The sequence below is a fragment of the Colobus angolensis genome, unplaced genomic scaffold (assembly GCF_000951035.1).
Source record: "Colobus angolensis palliatus isolate OR3802 unplaced genomic scaffold, Cang.pa_1.0 Scaffold169, whole genome shotgun sequence".
Taxonomy (NCBI): Eukaryota; Metazoa; Chordata; class Mammalia; order Primates; family Cercopithecidae; genus Colobus; species Colobus angolensis.
In genome coordinates this window covers 1,997,756-2,008,506 of record NW_012114810.1, presented here as the reverse complement: position 1 = coordinate 2,008,506, position 10,751 = coordinate 1,997,756, and the positions used below count along the sequence as shown (strand labels likewise).

General features: G+C 37.1%; 1 protein-coding gene across 2 annotated transcripts in view; it reads right to left on the bottom strand.

The window, feature by feature from the left end:
- Positions 1 to 2,772, bottom strand: part of SNX27 (sorting nexin family member 27) — a 57,685-nt gene extending 54,913 nt beyond the window's left edge. For both annotated transcript variants that reach the window (XM_011937888.1, XM_011937887.1), the window contains exon 1: positions 2,509 to 2,772. In XM_011937888.1, the coding sequence (XP_011793278.1) occupies positions 2,509 to 2,772 (264 nt within the window). The remainder of the gene's footprint in view (positions 1 to 2,508) is intronic.
- Between the last annotated feature and the right edge of the window lie 7,979 nt (positions 2,773 to 10,751).

Genomic DNA, 10,751 nt, shown 5'->3' with positions numbered 1-10,751 from the left:
TGGTCTTGATCTCCCGACCTTGTGATCCGCCCGCCTTGGCCTCCCAAAGTGCTGGGATTACAGGCGTGAACCACCGCGCCCGGCCACAACCTAATTTTTTAAACAGGCAAAAGAGTTAAACAGTTACTTCATCAATGAAGACACATGAATGGCCATTAAACACACAAAAAGCAGCTCATCATCATGAGTCATTAGGTAAATGCAAATTAAAACCACAGTAAGATATCACTATGTCTATGAGAATGGCTAGAAGTAACAAGACTGAAAATATCAACAGGTTATGGAAACAATGGAACTCTCCACCTTATATGAGAATGTAAAAATGGTATAGCCACTTTGGAAAACTGTTTGGCAGTTTTTTATAAGGTTAAACTTACACTCACCCTGCAATTCCACTTCTTGGTATATATTCAAGAGCAATGAAAATATATGCTTACATAAAGACCTGTACATTTAATATTCTTTCATGGCAGCTTTAGTCATACTAGTCCAAAACTGGAAGCAACCCACATGTGCATGAACAATGAAGGGATGAACAAACTGTAGTAAATCTATATAATGGACTACTACTCAGCAATTAAAAAGGGACAAATATTTGGTATAAATAACAATGTATACCAATCTTAAGGACTATACTAACTGAACGAAGCCAGATACAAGAGAGTACACATGGTATGATTCCATTTATTTGACATTCTGGAAAACGTAAAATACGGTGACTTTAGTAAGCTGATCCGTGGTTGACAAGGGCAGTGGTAAGGGGTGAGGACTAACTGCAAAGGGCATGAGGGAACTTTTGGGGATATGAAAATGTTCTAAATCTTCATTGTGGTGGTGGTGGTTATAAGACTATGTACATTTGCCAAAACTTGTAAAAGTGTAGACTTAAGGGTGAATGTTAATATAGGTAAACTATGTTCAATAAAGTTGATTTTAAAAGTACAATTAGTGGGCTGGGCACAGTGGCTCATACCTGTAATCCCAGCACCTTGGGAGGCTGAGGCGGGCAGATTACCTGAAGTCAGGAGTTCGAGACTAACCTGGCCAACATGGTGAAACACCATTTCTACTAAAAATACAAAAGTTAGTAGGGTGTGGTGCTGTGCACCTGTAGTCCCAGCTACTTGGGAGGCTGAGGCAGGAGAATTGTTTGAACCCGAGAGGCAGAGATTGCAGTGAGCCAAGATCACACCACTGTACTCCAGGCTGGGGAACAGAGTGAGACTTCGTCTCAAAAAATAAATAAAAATAAAAATAAAGGTACAATTAGTAGTATCACTCCTTTCCTCAAGTTTCCAAGGTTTTAGGTAATTCCCAAAAGGTCTCAACATTGAATCTGCTCTACTTTTAGGAGGTGACCTTGATTTCAACTTCTTACATGCCTTATGACTCAAAGTTAGCACTTATGAAGCATAAAACTCTAAATTCTGTGTGTGGTTCTAAGACTACAGAAGTCCATGCTGAAATAAAACCTATAGGCCATTATCTACAGCTAAATTACAGATGCAACCAAGCATTATTTGATCCTCTGCAACTTTTTTAGCTTCCTTGCTTTTCTTATCTCTTCACTAAAAAGAATTTACCATAAATGTTTAGTAGCTCGTTCCCATGCGGAAGATAAATCTCAGTTTTAGAGACTGAAACTTTAGTCAACTATTAAGCTTTAAACACCTGTAGTCTGTTTGCCAGTATCTAACAGAACCCACTGCATTTTCTACTAAGAATAATGAACATTTCTTATTATATCAACACTCCACAAATAATTAAAGGCAAATAAAGCATATTGCCACCAAAAGAAAAATTAAGTAGACTGAGCTATCAGTGGCAATTAGGCTTTGAAGAACAAACAAAGGCATTCAGGAAAGGGGCTAGCACACATCACTAAAAATTCAAGATGGGCTTTCCTGCATAACTACAACAGCAACAGACTGGAAATGTGTGAAACAGCTCATGGGAATTGCATTCAGGAAACTCGTGGGAAAAACCACAGTTAATCATTCACACGGGTGTCTCCAAAGAAAATGAAAAAGAACATGATGTGGAAAGGAGAGTAGACATCTACGTTCTGAAATGGGCGAGCCTCTCTATTACCCAAATATCTTGAAAGACACCATCCTTTTAAATTAATCTTGCCCTACAGCGCCACAAAATCAACAGTAAATAAGAGACTACTATTAGCAAAGAGATACGGCAACCAACAAAAGAACGAACAAAAAAGAAACTAAACAAACAAAAACTCACACATTTACAACAAACCAGAATGCAAACTTGAAACTATCTAAAAATAAAATGGAATTATACTCAAGCTGAATAGGACTCTTTGCCATTACTGTAGTTCACCCCCTGCAATAAATCAGGGTGTCTTTTATTTATGTGTGAACTCATCCTCCTGGTAGACAAACTGACCTAGGTTGCAGTCTTTTATCTACCACTATAACAGTTTCATAATTATAAGACTAGGGGAAACAAAAGCTAGATGTTTGAGGATCGAGTTGGGCTGACACTCACCACAAACTTCTCACCATTCTGCTCCACATGTTTGTATCTGGGGACCGATATGGGCACTGCTTGCTTTTCTGTGTAATCATAAAATGATTGTCCCAACGAGTCGTCACTGGGATCTAGGTTATCTGCCTCATGAGGAGGTACAGATAACACTGTCAAGATCAATTCCTTCTCGCCTGCTCGAATCAGGTCCACCACCTGCTTGTGTGTCGCCCCCTCAACATTCACGTGGTTCCTAAGGGGAAAAAGGGAAAAAGACAATCCCATAAACCAGAAGGGTCCAAACACACCTTGTATCTCCACCCTCCTGCCCCCACTCCAGTGTCACACAGTATGAACCATGAAGTCAAAAGATTAATTTGGTTCCTGAAAAGTTGTTTATGTTTTAACAGTTTCTAATGTGAAAAACTTTGTGAACTTATGGCAGGGAAAAAATGGAAAGAGGTGAGAAGACCTCCCCTTCCTCTATATTAATATCCCACACATAGCTTCAGGAAAGCACATGGAAAGAGGCTGAAGCTGAGGAGGAAACAAAGCTTTTTCAGTCAAACAGTTCAATTTCCTCATTCTACCCAAGCATGTGTACAATTCAATCAAAGTGGCTTCGACAGCCCTGCCACTTGAATTGTACTTTGTCCTTTTTAAACCTCATAGGAATTCTGTTAAAAGAACCTTCACAAAATACATTCCCTTAATTTGTAAGTAGAGACTCAAAAAGAGTTATGACTGAAGACAATTCCTTTACATTTACATCCAATTTCTCTCCATATCTCAAATCAGTCAACTTAATTTTCCTTTATGCCAAGTTTCATTACTTTGGGAGCTAAATGGTATTACTCTTCACGAATACACTAGTTTCCACTTCAATTAACCGCTTGGGATTCCATCAACTTTTTTCCTGCTCTATGCTATCTCATTTAAAGTCCTGTGTAATCAGTCCAAACTAAAAAATATACACCTATAGTTATATAGTAAGTCAGCCTACTAATTTTCCTTCCTGTTTTGCTGTGTATAAAAGGCAGAAACAAGGCAAAGTACAAGGTTTAGATGAAGTATTTTGTCAAGAAAGATGCTGAGTCTCAAAAACTCACTCAGCAAACCAAACTACCTTCCAGAATGCTGATCCAGGCTGCTCTCTCAGCAAAAACCACTGGGCAGCTGGCCTGGAGGTTCCGTCCCATGGCTACCCCAAGAGAGGTAGGAAACACACACCTGACCTCTAATCAACTTAACATTTAAAGCTTATATACCCTTTAGAGTTAAATTCTTTTTCAGTCCTGTTCCAAACCATTAGGGATTTTCCTTCCTGAAAAATGATACTAAGTTTAGGAACAAGCCTTCCATAAACTTTTCAGTCACTGAAATTGTCTCTGTCAGAGTTTGGTATCTGAAATATCCATTTATATGAACAGAACAGTCAGGAGATCCCCCAGCTAGTCTCCTGGGATTTAATTTAGGGTTTAACAATCTAGCCAGTAAATTCAGCACTCCTGACATTTCACATCCTACAAGTCTAATTTACATACAAAAAAATCAGTAATTTTACAATAAGCTAGCTACAGAAAAAAATAAAGAGCCCCTTTCACTGATGAAAACTTGGGCTTTTTATTCATTCAGTCAGACTTGTAATCAAAAAACATGATCAACTTTGATGAACACATACCAGCATGGTAAAATGGAAAGAAAATGGGTTGGAGCTAGTTACAGGAGCTAATTTAAATCCTGATCCTGCCTATTAGTACCAGAATTGGTCTTGACTGAGTTTTTAACCTTTCTTAGCCTTGCTTTCCACATCTGTAAATGGAGACAATAATAAGTTCCTAACAGTGTTGCTGTGAAGATTAATGTAATAAAACATGTAGAACAATTCCTAAACATTTATATCAGAAGGTTTAAGAAGTAAAGAGGTACTATATACATATATATATTTTTTTTTTTTCATTAAAGAAGAAATGGAAATCTTAAGTTAGGAACTGGCAAAAGATTTTTATCTAAGTATTTGGACTTACTAGTTCGGAGAAAATGATTTGATGGTAGAAGAAAAAACTGAAAAAGCAAGTTTAGAAATCATCAAACAATCTCATATATCCCTGGGAACCTTAGCTAACTCATGAATATACTTTTTTTTTTTTTTTTTAACACAGTGGCAAAAGCTGACACCTTAAAGACTGGCCAAAATACTAGTATCTTGGATACAGGCTGGGCACAGTGTGGCTCACACCTGTAATCCCAGCACTTTAGGAAGCCAAGGCAGGAGGATCACTTGAGTTCAGGAGTTTGAGAGCAGCCTGGGCAACATGGTGAAACCCCATCTCTATACAAAATATGCCAAAAGATTAGCCAGGCCTGGTGGCACGTGCCTATAGTCCCAGCTACTCGGGAGGCTGAGCTGGGAAGATCACCTGAGCCTGGGAGTTCAAGGCCGCAGTGAGCTAGATCATGCCACTGCATCTAGCCTGGGTTACAGAATAAGATCCTGTTTTTAAAAAAAAGAAATAAAATAAAATCTTAAATACCAAAACAAAATTTCTGTTAATGTAATCAATTTTATGAAATGCACATTTGTGAAAAATAAAAACTGATGCTCAAATCTTACTTTTCAGTTCCCTAATTTTTTTTCCTTTAAAGAATTTTTTATCCAGGGCACTCTGTTGGTAGACTTGGGAGTCACTGGATCTACAAAATTTGTATGTAAAATTGTTTTTATGTGCCTATTATGCACTTTTTTCTGGGGAGTTTCCCTAGTTTTCATCAGCTTCAAAAAGGAGTATATGAACTCCCAAAAGATTCAGAACTATTGCTTTCAATACACATCTCCACCCATTCAGTTTTCAAATCAAAATACACCATTCCTTGGGTCACTCACAAAAATAAACTCTGAAAATCGTCAGAGAAACTTAAGTGAGACATACCAAGAGGGGTCAAGGAGCAAGGGAGTTCACTTAGGCTTCACTTCTTTATTAGTAAGACCAAGTTTCAGATTGACTATAATTCCAAAAATCTCTTTTAAAGGAAGGCAGGAAAAAACTTCCAGTGTCACGTTCTAAACAGACTTGCTAATATTTACCTGGTTCAACTACAGAAGGAATGCTATACATTCCACAACTTACTACAAAGTGGGAAATTCCTTCATTCTTCAGAGAATGAAATAAGGTCAGTCTGATTTGAGGCTGTCTGATTTGAAAAAGGACCCTCCTTCCTCAAGAATTAAGAGGTCTTCACAGTCATAAAAGTGTTATATGATATACTTTTTTACAAGAAGGCTACTCTACCAGACTCAAATTCGGTGTGGCCCAATACTCTGTACAATTCTGAAGACATAAATTAATGCAAAAATATAAATTCTTCAATAAGGAGAAACTTTCAGCAGTAAAGACTTCAGGTTCGAAGTATGGGTTTGGGAGTCAAACAGATGGTTTTGAATACCAATTGTGCTGTTTAATGGATAAGCCCTTAAGTAAATTACTCTATCTCACTAAATCTCAATTTTCTAATCCATAAAATGGGGTTAATACCATTGGCTAATGGAGTTGTTGTGAAAATTAAAATGAGATGAAGCTCTAGAACACGGTAACCACTCAATAAATGGCAGCTATTTGTGTTATACTATTTGTATCAATTGGGCAAACAGGTTGGTAGTATTTTCACCTCCCTGATGATACAAACCTTTTCTACCAGCAATTTCCCTTGCCTTTCAATTTTGTCTTTGTAACGTAATCTAGTTGGAATTCATTTGAAAATAAATAATCAAGCTCTCAACCAATGCTAATGGGGTTCACAAATAGCCAGCTTCACAAGACCACTGGATCAGTGAAGCACTAATTCTCTTATCACACAAAAGTACTGACTTCCCAGTAGGATCTACCAATATATACTGCTTTTATAAAGAAAGGCAGCAGCTTAAATACATCATCAAAAATATTTAACACATATGTGATCAAGCAAATACAACAAAATGTTAATTATAAAATCTAGGTAATAGGTATACAGGTATTCACTGTATGATTCTTTCAATTTTTCTGTAGGTTTGAAACTTTTCATAATAAAATGAAGGAAAAAATTAAGGGGGCCAAAAATTCCAACAATCCACAAATAAGATCAAACTTTTATTAAGCTAGGCAGATGATATCTAATTTATTTTATGTCTTTGGCATTGTAAAGATACACTTGATAATTTTAATAAAGTACTTACTTTTACATAAGACCAACATTTGGCCCCAGTAGAGAGAGGCCTTAAACTAGCTAATGGGAGTGGCTTCAAATAAGACTTCTATTCAACCAAAGTTGGCCAGCTAGGGAAATTGCAAAGCTAACATAAACATTCCCAAAAGCAGGAGAAAAAGCTCTAGTCAGGATTTGTATACCACTTGTGAAGGAAGCTATATACAATGAAAACTAGGTATAAATGGAAATATGACAAACCCAATCACTATATACACCACAGCAAAAAACCATTCTATGTAGTAAGCAAAATATCATTTTGACCCTCTGTGACAATGCATGAAAGTAATAAAAAAGTAATTAGTCTCTCAGAGATAGCCCATTAAAAATACATAATAAATTCCTATAACTGCAAGTGCTAAGACATACATTTCAATTTTGTAGATGGCTATATATGTCTACACAATGGCTACACAACTATAAGAATGGCTAAAATAGAGTGGCAATAACAAGTTTTGCCAAAGATGTGGAACAAATGCCATTCTTATATATAGCTGATAAGTGCATAAAACAAAAACAATATAGCAGTTTCTCATAATGTTAAACATACATTTACTACAAGACCCAGCAATTCCACTCCTAGGTATTATTCAAGAGAAAAAAAAAAAAAAACACATCCACACAAACAACTGTAGTTGAACATTCACTGCAGCTTTATTCAAAATAGTACAAAACTAAAAACAACCCAGTGTCTATCAAAAAGCAAATGGATAAACAAGTTGTGGCATATTCATAAAGTGGAGTATCACACCAATAAAAGGAAAAAGCAATAAAAAGGAAAAACTACTCATATCCCCAACAACACAGATAAATCTCAAAAATACACTCCGGGGGAGCAAAGTGAGACAGGAAAGAATCTGACTGATTTGACTCCATTTATTTGAAGTTGTGGAACAGGCAAAACTATTCTTTAGTGGTAGAAATCAAATCACTTGTTGTCTGGAGGGGAGGGGATAGTACTAAATGCAAAGGGGCACAAAGAAACTTTCTTACTTGTCACGCCTGTAATCCCAGCACTTTGGGAGGCAAAGGCAAGGGGGATCACTTGAGCTCAAGAGTTTGAGACCAGCCTGGGCAACATGGCAAAACCCCCGCTCTACAAAAAATACAAAAAATTAGCTGGGCATTCTGGCACAGGCCGGTAGTCCAAGGTACTTGGGGGCTGAGGCAGGAAGACTGCTTGTACCTGGGAGTCAAGGCTGTAGTGAGCCAAGATCTCACCACTGCACTCCAGCCTAAGTGACAAAGTAAGACTCTGTCTCAGGAAAAAAAAAAAAAATGATGGAACTGTCTATATCTTGACTGGGGTGGCGGTTAAATGGATGTATACTTTTGCCAAAACTCAAACTCTATACTTCCTATGTGTGCATTTGACTGTATGTAAATTAAGCCTCAGTAAAGTTTATTAAAAAAAAATTATTATATAATATCCACATCTATAAGTGTGAAATAGGAGTCCACTACCTGGGTGAAAAGCATAACCCCTATTCTACTTTTAGATTACTCTGAATTTTCTGCTATTGTGAATAATTTTGTTATTGAAGATCTAGTAGACGAATCTGTACCTATCTGCAGCATAAAACTGCTTAAACAAAATACATGCGTTTTCCTTCACCTCCCATATCTTGTGGAAAATAAGCTAAACTTTGGCTATTTCCAAGTCTTCCAAGGTTATTTCATAGAAGCAATGAAAAGAAAATTAAGCCACAGCTAGTTTACCCCTACTTCTGCTTTGGCTTTTTTGTCTTACTCTCCTATAAACAACAGGGCATATATTTCAAACCTAGTATAGTTAAAAACCTCACCAACATGGCCGGGTGTGGTGGCTTATGCCTGTAATCCCAGCACTTTGGGAGGCTAAGGCAAGCAGATCACAAGGTCAGGGGTTCGAGACCAGCCTGGCCAACATGGTGAAATCCCGTCTCTACTAAAAATACAAAAATTAGATGGACATGGTGGCACATGCCTGTAATCCCAGCTACTCGGGAGGCTGAGGCAGGAGAATCACTTGAAACTAGAAGGCAGAGATTGCAGTGAGCCGAGATTGCACCACTGCACTCCAGCCTGGGCAACAAGAGCAAAACTCCGTCTCAAAAACAAAAATAAAAAATACAAAAACCTCTGCAACAAATTATAAAGTTAAGTCAGATAAACAACAGCATCTCTCAAGTTTATCAAAGCCATAACATAAGGGACAAAGTTAAATTCACCAAACACTGCAAAAATACCATTATAGTGCATTACAAATACAATTCAGATTATTTTTCTTAGGAGGCCTAGATTTCACTTGTTAGATTTTTAAGGGTCAGGCATACAATCCCAACATTTTGGAGGGCCGCAGTGGGAGGACCACTTGAGCCCAGGAGTTCCAGACAGCCTGAGCAACATGGTGGGACTCTGGCTCTACAAAAAAAAATTTTTTTAATTAGCTGGACCTAGTGGTGCACACGTATTGTCCCAGCTACCTAAGAGGATCCCTTGAACCCAGGAGGCAGAGGCGGCAGTGAGCTGAGATTGCGCCACTGCACTGCAGACTGGGTGACAGAGGAGAGACCCTGGCTCAAGGAAAAAAAAAAAACGTAAGCATTTAAGATTGTAAAGCATTTTCTTCTGACCAAGTATTTGAAAAATAATTTGTTCAGCCAAATAATATCCAACATTAGAGAAACCTTTAAAGACACTGAAGTACATCAAACATATGGACTATAAACATCTTAAAAATATTTATGAAAACTATATGCAAACATGGAAAAGTTCTTACGTTAAATGCAAAAACGAAGATTACAAATTGTTTATATTTTAGCCCATAAGGCACACTATGTAAAATACAAAAACAGTTGAGTTAGGGTGACTGGAACTATGTTTAAAACTTTAACACAGCTATTATATCATCTTCTCAATTATACAGAGTTTCATAAATGAACTCCCTACCTTCTCCACAACATATCTTCTTGAAAATTAGGAGATCTCTGAAGTTGAAGGAAAAGACACCCTTGTCATATGAGAAGAGAGACATTTCCTTTGACTTTTCACTGGTTCACTGCTTACTTGTTCAGTACAACTGTACTAGAAACTACATTATAAAGACAAGGAACTACTCTACCAAAATGTAAAGGTCTGTCCTTTCTGATTTTTGCAGTTAAATCATCTGACTGGTTCAGTGTGTCTCCTTTTCATTTAACTCTGCCTCTTTGCTATCTTACTTAGGCAAACAAGTTGAAGAATATTCTTCTTGACTAATTATATAAGCAATCATACCATACTTTGCCCTTAAATTCTTGAGATATGAGATTTAGACATGTGTAAGCAATGAATGCAGCCAAAATAGGTGAAGCTTGAACAGATCTAAACAAAATTTCCATTCTGGATCACTAAGTATCAAAGACATTTGGAATGTTGTTTTAGAAATAATAATATTTTGCACCTCACATCTTAGAACATCTTATTTACTGATGGATGATAAAAGCCTAACAAGAGAAAGTAAATGGCCAAAGTTTTCCAAAATGCTTGCATTTTCTAATAAATAGCAAAATCTGGTCAACAACTTTTAAAATAAAAAATTATTATCTTAATTATTTTTAATATCAACTTTTATCTAGAATATGAGATGACGGTTTCATAAATACGCAAAATCCTTTGGAAAGCAATTTCACTGGCAATATGCATCTAAAGATATAAAAACGCTCATAATATTTTAACTAATAATTGTATTACTGAGAATTTATCCTAAGGCAATGACCAAAATATGAGTGTCGTAAGGGCAAACATTTTACAGTGGTATGCAGAACACTCTCAAGCATTTCATGTAAGAATAAATAATCCCAAACACAAAAAAGTTCTTTTTTAATCTCGCTCTGACACCCAGGCTGGAGTACAGTGGCACGTCTCGGTTCACTACAACCTCCACCTCCTGGGTTCAAGCGATTCTCCTGCCTCAGTCTCCTGAGTAGCTGGGATTACAGGTGCATGCCACCACGCCTGGCTAATTTTTATATTTTCAGTAGAGACAGGGCTTCACCACGTTG